This window comes from Pleurodeles waltl, chromosome 6 (assembly GCF_031143425.1).
Source record: "Pleurodeles waltl isolate 20211129_DDA chromosome 6, aPleWal1.hap1.20221129, whole genome shotgun sequence".
In the NCBI taxonomy this organism is placed as follows: Eukaryota; Metazoa; Chordata; class Amphibia; order Caudata; family Salamandridae; genus Pleurodeles; species Pleurodeles waltl.
The window spans coordinates 42,056,181-42,074,468 of NC_090445.1; the positions used below are offsets into that span (position 1 = coordinate 42,056,181).

The 18,288-nt window shown below is 46.7% G+C and overlaps 1 protein-coding gene across 2 annotated transcripts in view; it reads left to right on the forward strand.

Annotated features, from left to right (window-relative positions):
• LOC138299137 (putative leucine-rich repeat-containing protein DDB_G0290503) overlaps positions 1-18,288 on the forward strand; it is a 149,403-nt gene that overhangs the window by 118,928 nt on the left and 12,187 nt on the right. For both annotated transcript variants that reach the window (XM_069237187.1, XM_069237188.1), the window contains exons 4-8: positions 3,727-3,798; positions 5,499-5,624; positions 9,376-9,492; positions 10,124-10,261; positions 13,016-13,195. In XM_069237187.1, coding sequence (XP_069093288.1) covers positions 3,727-3,798; positions 5,499-5,624; positions 9,376-9,492; positions 10,124-10,261; positions 13,016-13,195 — 633 coding nt within the window. The remainder of the gene's footprint in view (positions 1-3,726; positions 3,799-5,498; positions 5,625-9,375; positions 9,493-10,123; positions 10,262-13,015; positions 13,196-18,288) is intronic.

Below are 18,288 nucleotides of genomic sequence, written 5' to 3' on the forward strand. Positions count from 1 at the left end.
TCTGTATTTACTTGTTTCTTTATGGGTTGCCTCAGTGTGCATATATATATATATACGCTCGTGAGTCATTTAATATGTGGGGGGTTCGAGATAGCTCTGCTGAGATTCATGATTCTCTCAGACTCTGCCCAGAATTGTACCGATTGTAAATTGAAGAGTTTCAGTTTGCTCAAACCTATTTGGCTCTTTTGATAGTTATGTGGATTGTAATGAGGGATGTCCTAGATTCATTTGTCCGTCACTAGATATCCTTGTTGTGTATTGGATGCCTTTATTTACTCTTTAAGGTGGTGGTGGATCCAGTCACTGGGCTACCGACATTATGGACATAGATGGCTCGTTTGTTGTTGAGCACAACCCTCTCCATTAGATGCATTTTGTAGATTAACGCATATGGATGTGAACGTTGCTTTTGTTTCATCAAGCACTGTGTTGTATCTTGGGGAATACAGATGTGTGTTACCTTGGAGGGAAGTTCTACTGCAGGGTCTGTGGGGTAGAATGTAGCAGGTTGCAATGTCGCCAGCCTTCCAGCATCTTAGGTGAGATAGGATTCCAGACGCCAACGGAGCGAGTGTAAGTTGGTGTTTGGGACTTTGATAGGCAGGGGTGCTGGCTGGTGGCTTGCATGGTTATTACCTGTATTCTGAATGAATACTTCCGACTTTGACTCAGTCGAGTCCAGCGTTTAAAAACTTGACTTGAGAGCCCACCACACACTGGCTTGTTTCATGGTATGTGCCCACATTTAAAGTTTCACATTACCACTCAAAGATGGTGGCACTGTTCTCTTTAATTTGCACACCTTCGCCAATGCTGTCATGGTGGCCATTTAGATTTTAAATGCAGCGCGAGTCGACTGCCCAGTACAACACTGACCGAGCTGCCTACATCTTGCCCCATGTTGTATTGATTTGATATGAAGGTTCAAAAGTAATTACACTTGACTAATGCTCATTAAGGTAATGGTCCCACTAGCATGGCTAAGCTTGCATTGTCTCTGCATGTCGTAATACCTCTTATAGATTATTCCTTGTTTATTCCTGCTAGAATAATTTTCAATATCATTGTGGATTACGTAAGTAGATGGCCACTTGGGTATATGGGATAATGGTTTTTGCACCAGAGTATTTTGGAATGTAATAGGTTTGTTTTTTTCAGTTTGGTTTAGGTGTTAAGAGAGCATGAGGTACCTTGGTGTGCTGTACAGCGGGCACTCAACCACAGTTGCCTCTTTCGGATTGAGTCTACTTTTAGAAGTAAGCAGATATGTGTCCTTGGCAGTGTTGTGTTTTTTTTTTTTTTTTTTTTTTTACATGAGTGCTTACGTGGTGATTTACAGATACTACTAGGGTCTCCTTTTGATAGCACGTTTTTTAAGGTTTTTAGCATGGCTGTTTTGGTGTGTGTTATACATCATGGCGTTACTGGTGGCTTACTTCATAATAAAACATTTTAATGTAATATCATTATGTTGTTTTTAACTTTGGTCTTTTGCTGTTGTGTTTATTTCTACCTTTAGACTCTTATGCTTCATTAAGGGGTCTCTGATATGATTAATGTCTAACAGTTTGTCCCGAGGATGGTCTCAAGTACTGCTTATACACCCAGAGACCGAAACGTTGACGCATTGACCACAACATACTCTCAGAAATGGACACATAAGCCATCTACTAGGAATATATCCAAGAAGCCTTTTTTGGAGTAATTGTGATTTTGTTGAGTAGTCTCCACATTGTTGAAGGTCACTACTGGGACTCAAAAATATCACTTTGACCCTTTAAGATAGTTTGCAGATGTTGTTTCTACACCCTAGAGAATTTTGGAACATTAATAAATAGGCATATGCATGTCTTGTACTTCTCCTTTATTAATTGTTAAGTTAATTATGAGTGTAATTATTTGAATATAAGCTGCATTAAAGGGTTGGATACTGTATTTTCCAATACAATAACTTTGTGATTTTGTGTCAAATTATTCCTTCAGGAGTCTGTTTTTTACAGACCCTCCTAGTCTGTCACTCACACTCCAGGTCCAGCGTTCAGACTCTTACTGAGCAGCAGTCACGTTTGCGAACCCCATACCCTCACATGGAGCCTCCCTCATTGAGGGCACTTACACTCACTGGCCAGTGCCCCCATGAGGCTGCTATGTTCTACCCTATTGCATGCACACCTGAGTCCCACAGACTTGTTTTGGCAGCTCAGGTCTGTGGATTCTCCACCAGCTCTGCAAGACCTACTGCCTTTGGGGTCTCAAGGTGTCTACTCTCCATGCCACTTGGATGCAGAAGAAGGGTTGATGGGCATGGGTGGCAGTAGAAGCAACCAGCGTGTGACGCTAGTGCTGATGGGTAATTTGAGGAGATGGTATTGGTGGGTGATGTAAAAGCTGTCTTTGGAGGAGCAATCTCAGAAACCGGTGGTGTTGAGCGATGTGAGAAGCTAGTGCTGGTGGACAGTGACCAGCTGGCCCTGGTGGGCAGTATGAGAAGGTGGCCCAAGTGAGTGGTGTGAGAACCTGTATGAGACTCAGGCTCTGGTAGGCAGTATGAGACACTAGCTCTGGTAGGCAGTATGGGATGCTGGGTCTGTTGGGTAAGATGAGATTCTGGCTGTGGCGGGCATTATGAGAACCTGGCACTGGTGGGCAGTATGAGAGCCTCGCACTATTGGCCAGTATGATTAGCTGGCAGGTAGTATGAAACTGTGGCCCTGGTGGGTAATTTAGGAAACTTTACATTTTGGTCAGTATGAGAAGCTGACCCTGATGGGCAGTGTGGGATGCTGGGTCTGTTGGGTAGAATGATATTCTGGCCCTGGTGGGCTAAATGAGAAGCTTTACATTTTGGTCACTGTGAGAAGCTGACCCTGGTGGGCAGTATAAGAAGCTTTACATTTTGGTCAGTATGAGACACTGTCCCTGGTGGGCAGTATAGGCAGTATGGGAAGCTTTACATTTTGGTCAGTATGGGAAGCTGGCCCTGGAGGGCTGTGTGGGATGCTGGGTCTATTGGGTAGAATGATATTGTGGCTCTGTTGGGCAGTATGAGAAGCTTTACATTTTGGTAACTGTGAGAAGCTGCCCTTGGTGGGCAGTATGAGAAGCTGCCATCTGGACACACGAATCCCGCCTATGTTGGCCACTCTGTAGGGCAGTACCCGCGGGCAGCAGACCCTGTAACTGATACTGTCACTGTGATAACTGGGGGTGGTGGATGCTGGAGCGGGCCCCACCCTCACTAAGGAAGGGTCAGCTACTGCAGTTTCTCACACAGGTCTGTGTGTCCTCATGACCTATACTCGTAGGTCCTCGGTGAAGGTGGGAGGGTGCGCTTGCCAGGGCATTAAAGTCATGAAGCCCTTTGTGCCCTACTGAATACTTCGGACAAACCCAGGGCACCTACATACAGGTTGCTTTTGATATGTGGGTCCATATCCTGTTTAGTTTCTCCCACCCTCTGTTTTCTTCTGCCCTCTGTTTTCTTCCACTCTCTTCTTCCCCCTCCCCCGTCTTCTTCCACCCTCTGTCTTCTTCCACCCTCTTTGTTTTCTTCCACCCTCTGTTTAGTTGCACCCTCCAGAAATCCATATTCAAGACTGTACTTTGGTTGTTGCTCCTGAATTTAATTTCTCCAGTATCTCGAGGCTTTAGTCCGTGGTCTATAGAATATACACTAGTCCTCAGGAGGCCCTTCACCCATTGAGCTATTCTTTTTTTCTACAGATGTCACCTGGCAGCTCGACCAATCACGGAACGAGGATGCCCTTGTATTCTAGTTCACCGACCCTAGCACAGGTAGGTGCTTCATCTTGTGTTACAGTGCCATCTAGTGGCACACCCTGAGATCTGCTGCCAGAGCTGATCTTCAAATGTCGATTGTAGATACCTCACCCAGTCGCGATTTTTCCTTCGCCCTCCGGCCCTCATAGTAATTCTCTTCCCAATTAAAATGTCGTGCCACATATCCCAGGGTGCACTCTAATTCGTTGAGTACCGGCGCCCGCTACAAGCTTGTTTACACCAGTATGAGCTCACTCACTCATTTGAATGTGGCACATATACCCCACATTACCTACAAGTACCAGGCTTCACACATCCCTAGTCAATACTGGACTGCATGTCCCAGAATGCACTTTTGGTCACTCAGATCTACACATACTGTTAGAACTGATCATGCAAGTATACATTACACGTTATATTGCAAGGCATATGTATTGGCATGCACTAAGCTCCAGCCATTAAAGATGCTGCTGCGTTTCTGACTACAGGTACCAGCATGCTCTCTGCCTTTGACTCACAGTACTTTGTCGATTAGCATGCGTTCCTCTTTACTCCGTATATACCTTGATACCTGTAGGGCTATGTTCATCAGCAAGCAGTATGCCCACTCTAACCCAATATTAAGGTAAGACCAGGATGCAAAAAAGGGCTGAATACGCTATATACATTTGAAAGTGCTGAAGGCCAGTAAGCAGTATTAAGTCCACTTCTGGAGACCTCACCCGCAGAGTTGTCCAGTTCTGGAAGCCTCACCTGGAGTATTGGTTTCAGTTCTGAAAGCCTCACCTGCAGTGTTGGCTTCAGGTCTGGAGATCTCACCTGGAGTTTTGGCTTCAGTTCTGGAGGCCTCACCTGGAGTAGTAGATTCAGTTTTAGAGACCTCAACTGAAATGTGGGTTTCAGTTCTGGAGACCTCTCCTGCAGTGTGGGCTTCAGGTCCGGAGGCCTCGTCTGCAGTGTGGGCTTCAGGTCCGGAGGCCTCGTCTGCAGTGTTGGCTTCAGGTCCGGAGGCCTCGTCTGCAGTGTGGGCTTCAGGTCCGGAGGCCTCGTCTGCAGTGTTGGCTTCAGGTCCGGAGGCCTCGTCTGCAGTGTTGGCTTCAGGTCCGGAGGCCTCGTCTGCAGTGTTGGCTTCAGGCCCGGAGGCCTCGTCTGCAGTGTTGGCTTCAGGCCCGGAGGCCTCGTCTGCAGTGTTGGCTTCAGGCCCGGAGGCCTCACCTGCAGTGTTGGCTTCAGGTCTGAAGGCCTCGCCTGCAGTGTTGGCTCCTGCAGAGTTGGCTTCAGGTCTGAAGGCCTCACCTGCAGTGTTGCCTTCAGGCCCGGAGGCCTCACCTGCAGTGTTGCCTTCAGGCCCGGAGGCCTCACCTGCAGTGTTGCCTTCAGGCCCGGAGGCCTCACCTGAAGTGTTGCCTTCAGGCCCGGAGGCCTCACCTGCAGTGTTGGCTTCAGGTCTGGAGGCCTCACCTGCAGTGTTGGCTTCCGATCTGGAAGACTCACATGCAGTGTAGGCTTCAGGTGTGAAGGCCTCACCTGCAGTGTTGGCTTCAGATCTGGAGGTCTCACCTGGAGTGGGGGTTTCTTTTCCGTAGGCCTTACATCGAGTGTTGGCTTCAGGTTTGGGGGTCTCTCTCCCAGTATTGCCTTGTCCTATAAACAATCACAAAAACCAGCTATACCGATCCCTCCTCTCTTTCTTTCCTCTTCTCTGTTATTTGAAGGAAAATGGAAGCATCCCAGTAGAACAGCACCTGCTGGAAAGAGGCCATTCCTGTAGCATCCCACAGCATGAGTCAATGATCAGACGACTCACTGAGAGCCTGCACAGCAAGGAGGAGATCTTGAAGGTGAGATCACTGTGGAAGTTGTGTTCAATGCCTCTTTGTGCAACAGTGCTTCATGGCTGTCAACATGTTTCGGTACCTGCCAGGAAGCCCTCATCAGGCTGTTTAAAATGTTAGAACATGCCCCTCCGAAACGCTTGTGCTTGCTTCTGCTGGAGGTGTTATACAAGGTGCCAATGTATGTGTTGTAAAAAGGTATGCAGTGCAGGCAGATGTTAATAGGAGTGTTTTTTAGGGGTCCATGTGTTCTCAACAGGATGGAATACTTACCTGTATCTGACAAAGGTGGAAGCACATTTGCTGCAATACTGAGCCTAATTTCACCCACCCTCCAGTGATCGGGGGTCGGTCCTCATGACCACCTGAAGACACTTTCCTCCCTTGCACTGTGCCCTCATGCTTCATCCCTAAATGGCACAGTGGCCAAATGCAGGTAACCATCTCCTCCTTTTGGATAAACACCTCTGCAGGATGTGATGTGATCCCATCTCATACCTTCGCCCCCCCCCGCCCCCCTGAGGATGTCCTTGCGCTATAAACCAACACAAAACCAAGTCAATGTGAAAGACTGAGGTAAGTTTTCAAAAGGAAAGGAGTTAAGTGATTTCCATAAAGCAAAATGGTGGTTGGGAAGTTTGAGAAAGCGAGGGAGATCATTCTACAATTTAGCACCTAACTTCTAAACTCGCAGCCCCCACAGCGAGATTTCTTGAAGGCAGGAAGCTGGAGACACCGAGTGAAGTTGGTGAATAAGAGGGTATTTATGGAACTTGCCTTGCATGTAAACAGGGTCCAAGTTGTTTCCAGCTCGATGAACCATGCAGGTGGGTTTAAAAGATTCTCTTCTCCACAGGGAGCCAATGAAAAGCACGTCCGTTAGTGATGATATGTAAGGGCTGATGTGTCTTTATGTCTAGGCCTGGTGAAGGTCACCCACATGCCCAGGGAGCCTGACACTCCTAGTCGCAGCTCCCCAAGGTTTCACCTGGGACTTCTAGACACTGCTTGGTAGGCCATCACAGAGCAGTGACACCAGTAGTAGGAAACAGAAGTAGTATCTTGGGCACTGTCCTGCTCCCCTTCCTCCTACTACCTGATGTGAATAACCATACTCCCGATAGGCTGCAAGATACTGTTAAAGCCGCACGTCTACTGATGTGCTGAGATGAAATGCAACCATTTCTACTGCGGACGTTCTAGCAAGGGAAAGGGTATGAGAGGATGGGACTGGAGTTAGTTTATGGTTTAGTAAGTGCGCCTGACGAAAGTTGCAGGGCCCTCCATAGAGCTAGCCCCGACTTCACAGAGGACTTGTTGTGCTGTGCATTGCACTAAGTGACCTGGGAAGATGATCCCTCAGTAGCCATCCCATCACCATATTATTGTACGTTGCCGAAGTATGTCAGCTACTTAGTAGCTGGACCATTGGGTCCATGGATGTCAGTCATGGGAAGGATGGTGACACAAAGCAAGTAGGGAATGCTGCATTGAGTTTGGAATGTCCCCTGCATGGTAAACAGGTATTTTTCCCTGCCCTGAGTGCACAAGACTTTTATTTTGGTCCTGGCGTCACGCTGGACTTTGTGAGGTCCTAGACATGACGTGAGACATGGAGGAGTGGCCAAGCTATCCTATATTGTTGGTGTTGAACTACTGCTCCTATCTTGAGTATTACGCATAAAGTGGTTGTGGCGACATAGCACATGTAAGGCGAAATAAGTAGTGAGACCAGACCTGTTTATCTGTGTCACTAAGGGTGATGCCTAATGGACCACCTCTGTATGCCCAAACCTTTGCTTGGGCATCCAATGTGCATGTCGATCTTGTGCATATGTAGAGAGTGTAACACATGATTAGTATTGAGCTGTGTATGACTGAGCTTGAGTTATGGAGGCCAAGTGGATCCATTTTGGAGACCCCTGGTCTGGCCTCACACAGCATGAGAGGTGAGGATGGTGCTTCCAGTCAGTGGAGGTGTATTGCCTGCATTCCTGTATCCGGAGGGAGGAGACCCAGACACTGGAGTGAGGAGGATGGGGGCAGGGCTACTTTTAAAAATTTCATGCGGCCTTTTTGTTGACAAGCATCTGCTGATGAGTCTTCCTGAGAACTTAAATTTTGTGGGTGTAGGGTTGAGGGTTGACCCTGCAGACTCTTTTGTGAGAGTTAAGGAAGGTGTGATAGGTGAGGTTGGGCCTTTTTGTCTATCCCTGATCACTGCTTCACTTTGGCTGATGGCAGCCAGGTGCAGAAACCCCACACCTCGTTGTGATTCTGCTGTGGGTGCTTCAGAATGGGGTACCTCTCACTTGTGCGTCCTGTGAGAAGCATCATTCTGCATAAAGGCCGTGTCTGGAGAACAGCCTGCAGAGGACCCCTACAGCCGGAATCCCTGGACCCACATCTCCGGTGTAGAAGTTGTGCATCAAAGTGGGACCTAAACCATCCTTCTTTGTTCCTGATTCAAGGTCTTCATGATCAAAGAAGGGGGCGCTCTGCAGGGTACACGGAGAGCTGCCCTGTCTGCCTCATAGCCAGTCTCCCAAAAGTGAGGGGACATCACCTGAAATCTGAATTTCTCCGGCAGAAGCTGTGGATCAGCCCTAAAGAAACTTAAAGCCTGCCTTCCCGTTGAGAGAGGGAAGGAGTCTGCCTGGCTTTCCAGAAGGAGAGACTGGCAAGGCGCAGCTCCCCTCCAGTGGCTGTGTGAGGTGCAGGAGAGCAGATTACTGGAGAGTGAACTAGGGAGGACCTGCTTCAATGTGGGCCTCCTGCTCTCCTATCTTGGTTCCTGGTGGCAACCACTAAAGGCTGGAAATGTGGAGGGCTGCAAATGTGTGATTGCCTTCGGCCTGGGCGAGGACTGGAACTGAGTGACTGCAGTAGACCAACACTTTCCTTTTGGTCCAGTCAAACCTGTAACCAATAAGGCGGCCTCAGTCTGACCACAGGCTGCATCTCCATCAGCCGAGTGGAAGCGTATCACCTAACAGGAGAACACTAACACGACCAGCCCCAGGCACTGCAGCTTTTGTAACGGAGGGTGGCACGTGTGCTGATACTCAGCCTGCATCTGTCCTCCAGCACACACAGGTGGGGCAACCCTCACTGGAAGATCACCTCTGCTTGCAAGGTGTCTCTTGAGGGCTCCAACAATATCACCCACGCTGAGGAAGGGTGAGCTTGATTTCACAAGAGGGGTACTCAGAGCTAGGGGCACCCCCTGGGAGTTAGTATGGGGGCACACAGGGCAGGTGTAACACCTGCAGGGGATCAGGCTCAAAAACACTGACTTGTGTGATCATTGAATTTGTGCAGTATTTAGCGCAACTGTGTGATTAAAGTACTTGTTTCTTGTGAAGGAGGCACTGCGCTTGACATTACGATGATTGTGTCTGTTGTGTGGTTGATGGTGCTGAGCTCAAGCCGCCCCACACCATCTGTCTGAGAGGTCTGTGAATGGTCACCCTTGCTACCCTGAGAGTCAAGAGTCAAAGGGGGTGTATTTGACACAGTTTGCAGAGCCTTAATAGGACTGGCCCTGGGACATCAGTGGGAATTACCCTCCGCACTCACGGTTGAGGCCTATCAGCTCCTTGCTGCCTGCCCCGTGGCCTCAGAATGGGGTCTAACTCTTCCATTCAATCTCTAAAGCAAACCTTTTCCTCCCATCATCCTTGCTGACCTCGGCGTTCTGTTTGTGTTATGCTTATAACATGTGCCCCTCTGCCCTACTTTTTGTACCATCACCCAGGACTGTGTTGGACTGTTGAAGGCTGTGAGGTTTGGGAACGAACCTTCGATGGATGTAAAAGGTGCCCTGATCGAGAAGCTGCAGCAGAGGCTGAAGGAGCGAGACCTGGCCCTCCAGGTGAGCATGTCCAACTCTTATATGCTATGTATTCTTATAGGAGGTTATGTGTGATTGGGATGGATGGAGGTGGCAGAAAGGGGATGTTTGCATGTTTGATTGGAAATGAAAAATAGAGGTTGCCCCTATTTCCCACATGCCTTGCACCAGTCACACTCCGTTCACTGAAGGGCTAGATAGATAAGGAACTCCCTGAAGAGACTGAGAAGGGAAAGAAAGAACTGGTCTGCTTCACTTGCCATCAGTTGTCACTGCCCCATAGACAGACGCTGCACTGACCTCTGTGACCAAGAGGAAGAATGCAGGCCATTTTAGGACATCAGCCCATAGCCATTACTTGACCAGCCACCAGGTGTCACTGCTCCACCACTGTGGTGTTCTTCGAATCCTGTGTGGAACTCGCCTTCCTCATATGCCCCAGATGAGTGTGGTTGGCCCATGGAGGCATAGAGCTAGCTCCTTTTATAACTCTGTCCATCCTTGCCCCGTGAAAGAATGTTAGTGCTATGTAGTTATACTTTAAATGCTAAAAGATTGCATGCCTCTTTTCTTTTCCTTCTTATACTGGCTTCTCACCAAATGCTCCCTGTTTGTCTACGTGTCCTCTTGTTGCTGGGTCTGGTTGAACCAGCAAGCGGCAGACAATAAGTTTTCGGCATTGAAATTAAAAGAAGAAGAGGCGGATCAGCTGAGGCAGGCATTGCGAGAAAAGGACCGCGACATGGCGCGCCTGTCTGACGTGCTACGGAATAACGAAGAGATGATCACTGTGAGCAATGGGGAACGTAAAACATGTCACATGTGCTGAATATATGTACATTGAACAATAATATACTATAAATGGAAGCTCAAAGTTGAGGGGCTGTGATTTAAAAAAAAAAAAAAAAAAAATAGCATACATTGGATAGAGTTGGATAACTGATATGTAAAAGAAGTTGCTGGTGACGGTGAATAGTTGTGAACTGAACATGGATTAGTAGTCATTAGACATAGTTAATATCCGTGAAATAAACATAGAATAGTCACATCAGAAGATTTATAATAGTGATATTAACCTAGGAGGAGCAGGTCTTAATTATTTTTCACATCAGTCTTGCACACATGGAATAGCAATGGCTGAAGATGCTTTATAGCCTAGCTTACACAGGAGGTCCAGGGAAATACACACAGGGGAGCAGCTGTCTGTGGCCAATAGCAATGATATATAGATGGAGTAATAGAAAATGGTTAATATTGTAATACATAGGGAGCAGCATTCACTAGATATGGTTACTGATGGGGATATAACTGGGGATAGCAGGCTCCTGTGGGTTTGTATGATGACACTATCAACGAGGAATGCCGGTCACAGCAGATGCTCAATAGTAATGATATAAGCATGGAAAACAGCCACTGGACAATGCTACTAGCAGGGATATAAATATGAACAGCAGTTAATGGAGAAGGCAGTGATATAAACATGGAATGACAGCCATTAGAGTAGGTTAATAGCTGAGACATATTATGCAATAGCAATGAGTGGAGATGGTTAGCAGCCTTGATATAAACATGGAATAAGAACCATTAGAGAAGGGTAAAAGCAGTGATATCAGAATAGAGCAGCAGTCATTGGAGATGGCCAATCAGGGGTGTGATGGAGCCCCCCTCCCCCAGGCCCTGTGGTGCAGGCCCCCCCCCAGGGTTCTTTCTTTTAGAGGGGGCCATCCTCACCCTCCAGGACATGCATGCCTTGCAAAATGCGTGCAATGGCATGGAATAAGAAATAGTTACATTCTCAGGAAAGCCACCCCCTTTTCTGAGCAGGCCCCTGCAGGGTAGGAATGGCCTAATCATTCAGGGGGGCCTTTCAGCACAAGGCCAATGAGTATCTGTGCGATCTGGGGGTCTCCGGGCCCCATCATCACATTCTGCACCGGGGCCCCATCACTTTGCATAGCGCCACTGTGGCCAATGCCAGTAATATCAGCATGCAATTATATCCGAAGAAAAATAGCAGTTTTACATGTGTGTGTTGCTATTTAAATAGCAGGAACCTTGGAGCAACGGAGCACTTATATTACTTGGCGGGGATTACACAACTACAATTCATCCATTACATTTCACATTTTTAAGCACAGGGAGATTAAATGATTTTTCCAGAATCCCATGATCTTGAGTCAAGCACCGAGGCTGGGATTCGAACTTGGGTTCCAAGGCTGCAAAGCCGGAAGGTCTAGCCGCCAGGCCACATCTCAGAATTGATTAGCAGGCACTGGAGATTGTTAGTAGCTCTGCTATAAATATGGACTAGCAAGCACGGGAGAGGGTTAACGAGATGTAAAAATGGAATAGAAGTCACTGGATGGGGTTACTAGCTGTGGGATCGCAGTTACACAGACTAGTAGACACCATAGGTGGCTAGTAACAGTTGTATGAAACCAGTTAGGCCAGACATTAGAGATAGTTAATTGTGTTGATATAAACCTGGTTCAGCAGTCAAGAGAGATGGTGATAAGACATGGAAGCCTGCAATCTCTGTATAGAAATTGCCTTTAATTTTCTCATTGCAGGATGCTGGTGACGTCACTGGTCACCTGTAATTTAAAAAAAAAAAGCACACCAATAGCCATTTGCAATAATAAAATGATGCCGCTACTCTACTGCAGTAACCTGTTACAGCTGAGGTGTGATGTCACAGTGCTTGCAGCCAGAGACAACCTATAGTGTCAAAGCCAGGTCACTGAGCACAATTACAACTGCTTTATGACTAGTGAAACCGATTGCTGGCATTTTTGTGCTTGCTATATTCCTGATGCCACAATGCCTGCACCAGAGGTAGCAGCCAGGGTGAAAGCAGGTCACAGAGCATAATTACAGACTTAGTTTAAAGCAGGAAAATAGGAACGGTTTTTTCCTTCTGATATGTTTTTCTTAAATAAAAAGTGATCAGCACAGGAAAGCTAGAATAGAATGTTTCAACACATTCTGAGTCACTGCATTTTTGTAAGCTAGTATGTCTTGGCATAAATTACTAACTGCTTTTTTGGTGTGTTTAATTTCACAGTGCAGATTTTGTTTTTATTCTTCGTTTCTTCAATTAACATGAAATAGCAAGACACTAGAAGGAACAAAATGGCTTCCGCTGTATATTAAAAGGATATTCCAAGTCACCTTTCAGTTCCATGCCCTTCCTCTGTATGGTCATGGGGCTCCTCTGTGACTTGCAATATCTTTATATTGTATGGCGGGGGTACTTTATCCCATATATAATGTATAGTGTACAAAATAAACGTGGAACAGCAGGTATTGGAGATTGGAATACTGCTGGATATGGTTAGTAGCAGTGAAGTGAATATGGAATAGCAGTGGTAACGACATAGTAAATAGCAGTTACCAAAGATGGTTAATTTACAGTATTGTAAACTTTGTATAGTAGGTGAAGGCTGACATGTGATAAACTACTCTATCGTGGTTTTGAAGAATACTTTTCTCAATTCTTTCTTGAACATCACTTCAAGCGCTTCCATTTTTTGTGACATTGCAGGCCTTAAGAGATGTACTACAGCAGAAGGAGTTTGCAACCCCAAAGCTGGAAGCTGCATACAAGAGTCTTCAGCAGGCTGCACAGGAACGAGACGGGATGCGCATCTATGCCCTGCAGGAGAAGGACGCCATGATTACATCTCTGCAGGAAGCCCTGACCAGTAGCAACCGTGATGTGGAGGTAATAGAGACTGTTACTGGTGGCCTATAGGATTAGTTGTGCAATTTTATCCCAGTGCATAATTTGAGCCGTGGTTTCTGGTGCTCAGCACCAGCACTTAACTCTCAACACCGGCACTAATGACAGTCCACCACATGGTGGCGATGTCTGTCTAATTTTGAGAGGAGCACAACAGCATTTAATAATTCTATGTGCATTAAAAATGAATAACACCTGCCACCCACACCATACTTCTAGTTTTGGGTGGTCTGGGATAGTTTAAGCTCCTACACTTGTAGGAATGAAGTAGTTAGTAGCTATGTTGGTTCTGCCTTTGGCAGGCCTGACCGGCAAAGAGTGGTGCAAACTAAGCACTGCTTTACATTAATACTTCTTGAAGCCTTCTAGCGCAATGCTCCATGAGACAGTGATAGTGCAAGTAAGTGTAAGAGGAAATCACTTTTGCCTCAATTTAGATTATTTTAGAGAGGGTAACTCACCATAGCCGCCCTCAAAAGTCCACCTTTGTCATACTCTGTATCAGGGGACTGTTCGATGGATGTTGCAGTGGGTTTTCATCGTGGGTTTTGACACATTCCCAGATTTACAAGGATCTGTAAACCTGGGAATGTGTCAAAATCGTATGCCCCCACAGGGTGGCATAACGAGGAGAAATATCTCTATTTCTCTTCGTTCTTAGGTTTTGCCTGCACATCGCTTGCGCCGTGGCGAAATCTTTTGTATTTGGAAAACAAATCTTGAAACAGGCTTACACTCTGCCCACAAATTTCCCATTACTTACCATGCATAGGCTTTGCTGGTCACTCCCCTTTTCTTTCTTCTCACTGGTCAGCAGCAGCTTCTGATGTCATCAGCGTGCACTCCTTCTCTTCTTTCCTCTACTGTTTCCTGGAGCTTAGACCAAGTACCCTTTCCGGTTGGCAATCAGTGGCTGGCAGCCAGTGTCCTTGCACTAGCTGTGCACTTCCGACATACTTAAAAAAAAAATTAATTTCATGCCTTCACTCCATACGAGTGCATTTGCTCTGTTGTCTTCCTGCACAGGATCATAGTTTAAAAAAAAAAAAAAAAGGGGGGGCTTGCGCTCACGGAACTTCTCCGGCATTGATGTGCTGCTTTACCCCTTACACTGCCCAGACACCGAGCACCGGAGCCAGCAGGTAAAGGCCTTACAAAGTGAGGCGCAGATAACAGCCTTCTGTCTACCACCCTGGGGGGATGGCTAGAGCGGGCTCTGCCGCACTCATGCTCAACTCTCATTTTCATGGGTTATGGAGTAACTGTGCTTCTGAAAATATCCTCACATTCCCCAGGTGTCAGCACCTGTGGCTTCATTGTTGCAGCCCTCACCCCTAGCATCCCTCACAAAAAAAATATATTAACAAAGCATTTACTTGACTTTGTCAATGTTTACTGAGACATAATGCACAGTAGTGTTCTTTTTTCTTGGCTCGTTCACTTCCTTCTCTCACACTTCTTCCCTCATCCCTTCTGTGACCCTTCCACCTTTTTTGTCATACTTCCTTCTGCTATTTATGTATAATTAAATGTGATATTTGCATTTTTGTGTGCCTCTTGTATGTACTTTGTACAAGGGTGTCGCTTTGTATCGAGGGAGCCTGGGTCGGACTGCATACCTCTGTGTGATTGGGTCGTGGGGGGGGGGTCATTTTCACAGTGCTGGTTGCCCCCTGCTGGGGTCATGCTGTCAGTGGTGGCTGCTTCCTGTTTAAAGTGGTGGGGTGGTCAGCAATGCCCTTAGGCCCAACCCTCAAACTCTCAAACGTGGTCCGTATAAACCGTGTTTATAACGGGTCACAATGAAGAGCTCTGGAGTTAAGGCTAAAGGCAGAGGGAATTCCTCATTCTGTGTAGCAGTGTGTAAAACAAAATAAAACAGCACAGTAAATGCAAAAAAAAAAAAAAAAAAAACATACTTACCTATTCTAGTTCTAGCCGTCCTGCAGACTGGCAGCAAGGGTTCTCTGAGCCAGCTCCCTTCTGCCAATCCTGGTGCTGTACTGGTGATGCTCAGGCAGCATGAGAGAAGCATCAGGATTGGCTGGAGCGTGCTGGTTGGCTGATTCTTCAGATCCTGGAGGCCTGTGCCTGTTCTCCACCCAGCTGTCTAAGACAGCTCGGGTGGAGAGGTTTAAAGTGCGCATGTCAGGGAGGCAAGACAGCCGGTCAAAGTGACATGCGCACTTTAAACTAGAGTGCCCACCACTCCTACTCCCCTGCTGCCAGTCAGCAGTGATGGCCCCGCCCCAAAACTTGGCTCGGGCTGGCTGACTGCGCTGAAAAATAAAACTGTAAAAAATTGTTTTAATACCGTTTTAAAAAATAAAACTGTAAAAAAAAAAAAATGGTTTTAATACCGTTTTATTTTTCATTTTTGCTGCGCTGGCAGCAGGTTGGGCGACTCTCCCCTGCCCTAAAGGAGTTACGTCTGCTGCAAGCTGGCACAGTCTGCTGTGCCAGTTTGATAAGAGACTAGAATCAAATGTGATTTAAAAAAAAAAAAAAAAAAAGAATTAAAGGCATCGAACGTGGATGGCTGAGGCTGTAGATCGCATTGGCGCTGCCCTGAAAGCTAATCTGCCAGGCGTGTCTGTGACTGACCCTAAGGAAGCTTTGTGTGCCCGTCAGTCGCTCCTGCGATGGGCTTCCCCCTTCTTTCCTACACCGCCCCCAAACCCCGCAATTGAAAAACTGTCTGTGCACCTCTTACGGCACTTCAAGTCCCTATCCACCATTTCCCAATAGGCCCAGTTCTAGCAGGTGGACCAGGGCCACCCAAACATGACTCATGGCCCTCCAGTGAAAACATCAAAGTCAATAAAAAATTACCATACAAATTAAAAAAAAAAATCCTCCGTGTTGGCAGCCGAGCATTGTTTTTCTACCTATTACTCTTCAGCACTGGAGGGAATAAGCTGAAGAGCGACACCTTCCCTGAACCTGCAGAGCTGCTTTGTGAGATAGTGCTGTGAGGCAGAGGTCGACTTTGAAGTTCCAAGTAGGTAAAAGACCCTTGCAGTGCCTGGCCACTTGTTCACCTTTCAGGAATCTGCAAAGACCCAGCCATGATACATAATTTGTGTAAAAAGAAAAAAAAAAAAAATGTTTTCATTATAACATGACCTTTCTGTTTTTGTTTCTTAGTTATCAGGTGGGTCATAGGTGAACTATAGAACACATTTTAAAGTGTGTTCTCCTTATATTTACTGTTTTAAGTATGACCTTGGGTGATCTCCTACAGGGACATTAAAAAATCAACCCTAGCCTAATAACAATCCTTGTGAATATTGCAACAGTAAGGGGATAATGAAAGTGGAGGTGGATGGTGGCTGTTAAGAGTCTGGGGCCTAAGGTCAGCTGTGAGATTGGGCACATGGGAGGGCAATGCTAGCCAAGCGGATGATCAGGGCTGGAAGGGGGTGCGTTGTAGAGTCCTTGGTTAGGTGGACGTAGTACTGGAGAGAATCCATCTCTAAAGACTGGCACAGAGGGATCCTGAACAGTGTTGCTCACCCGATACTACCACCTCTGAAATCTTCTCCTGACATTAAAAAGGGAAAATCACTTTTTTGGGTTAACATTTAGGAAGAGACCTGGAAAAGAGTGCATCTTACAAGTCCTTGTAAAGCTCCGTAGAGACGAGGAGGGCCCGAGACAGGCCCGGCTAGACGCATGGGCCCAGCTCCAGAGGTGGGTGAGCCAACAAATTAAGTGGATGAGCCAAGCGCTTGGCTTGGGCCTACGAGCCTGGGAATGAGCGGAGTCCTGAAAAGGTTTGGCATGTAAATTCTGCAACAAATCTCATGTAATATTAGATAAGATCTCTTCAACATTAAAAAAGTGCTTTTCGTTGACAAGCAAGAGCACTTTAGTGCATCAGATTATATCACTGGATTGAGAGGTATTTATTAAAAGTGATTTTTGACTATCAACAATCATTTATGCCCTTATTATATGTGCCCTATGTGTGGCTTAGATTCTTAGTGCAGGTGGAGCACCATTATAGATTAAATCAAACAGAAAAGGTTTTTTTATAGTGCATATCCTGAACACATGTATTTGAAGGTGCCCTCTGATGCTATCACGAAAACAAGAGACTCGTGGAAATAAATATTCACTTAGGCTCACACAGTTTGGTCAAGCGGGGAAGCTGGGATAGATCCCAGGTTTTCTAGTTTCACATTGTGCTATTCAGTCACTAGATGCATATCTCATTCTCCAGTTGTGCATATAAAATTACTGTGTTGCCTTTCATTCTTGGCATATGACATTATACCATGGGAGCTCGATTTGTTTTGGGGGGACCTTGAGCTGAGCCAAACGTCTGGCTCGAGCCTTCACCGGCCTGCCGACCTCCACCAAGGTCCTGCTGGAGGCAGCCCTGGCCCTTCAGAGGCAGGCCTCTATTGGCCTCAGACCCACCTCTTCGTGGGGAAATGCCCAACGAGATAAATGGCCAGTCCTCTCTGCTACCACACACAGAAGTTGAGAGCCAGACTTTATCTCATCTAGACAGAAATTCCAGAGTTTCAGAGCAAGCCAGTAGAAGGTCTGGCATTAGTGTGTATCTGCTCTCTCCAGCATTCTTGTGGGCGCTGGCACAGTCCATCTTCAGGGCGGTCAACCAGAAACTCGGGGTAATGAGGAATGTGCACAAGTATTGCTTTAAATGAATAGGAGGGGGAAAACTTTAACAAAGGGAGCAGTGTGGCAATTAAAATACCCTTCAACTCTACATGCAATGTATACACACAGAAGGTATCCTTTGAATCGTGGTGCAGTCATGTTTTGAAGTCGATATGATGTAATCTAGGGCTTGTAGGCTACCCCCAGAAGCCACAAACTGGCCTGCAAAGGCCCACCCTCATGCACCCCTTAGCCCATCCAAATAAAAATTCCTGGAGATGGGTCTGTTTCCCAGCCTTTCTCAGCTTCCATTTATCTTCTTTTCCCACCTCGTTCTGTCCCTTTTTCTTTGTACAGATGTCTGACCATTTCCTCTGTCTTCCTGTCTGTCCTCTTTCCTAATGCCTCCTCCCTATCCCTGTCATCTGTCCTACCATCTGTCCATT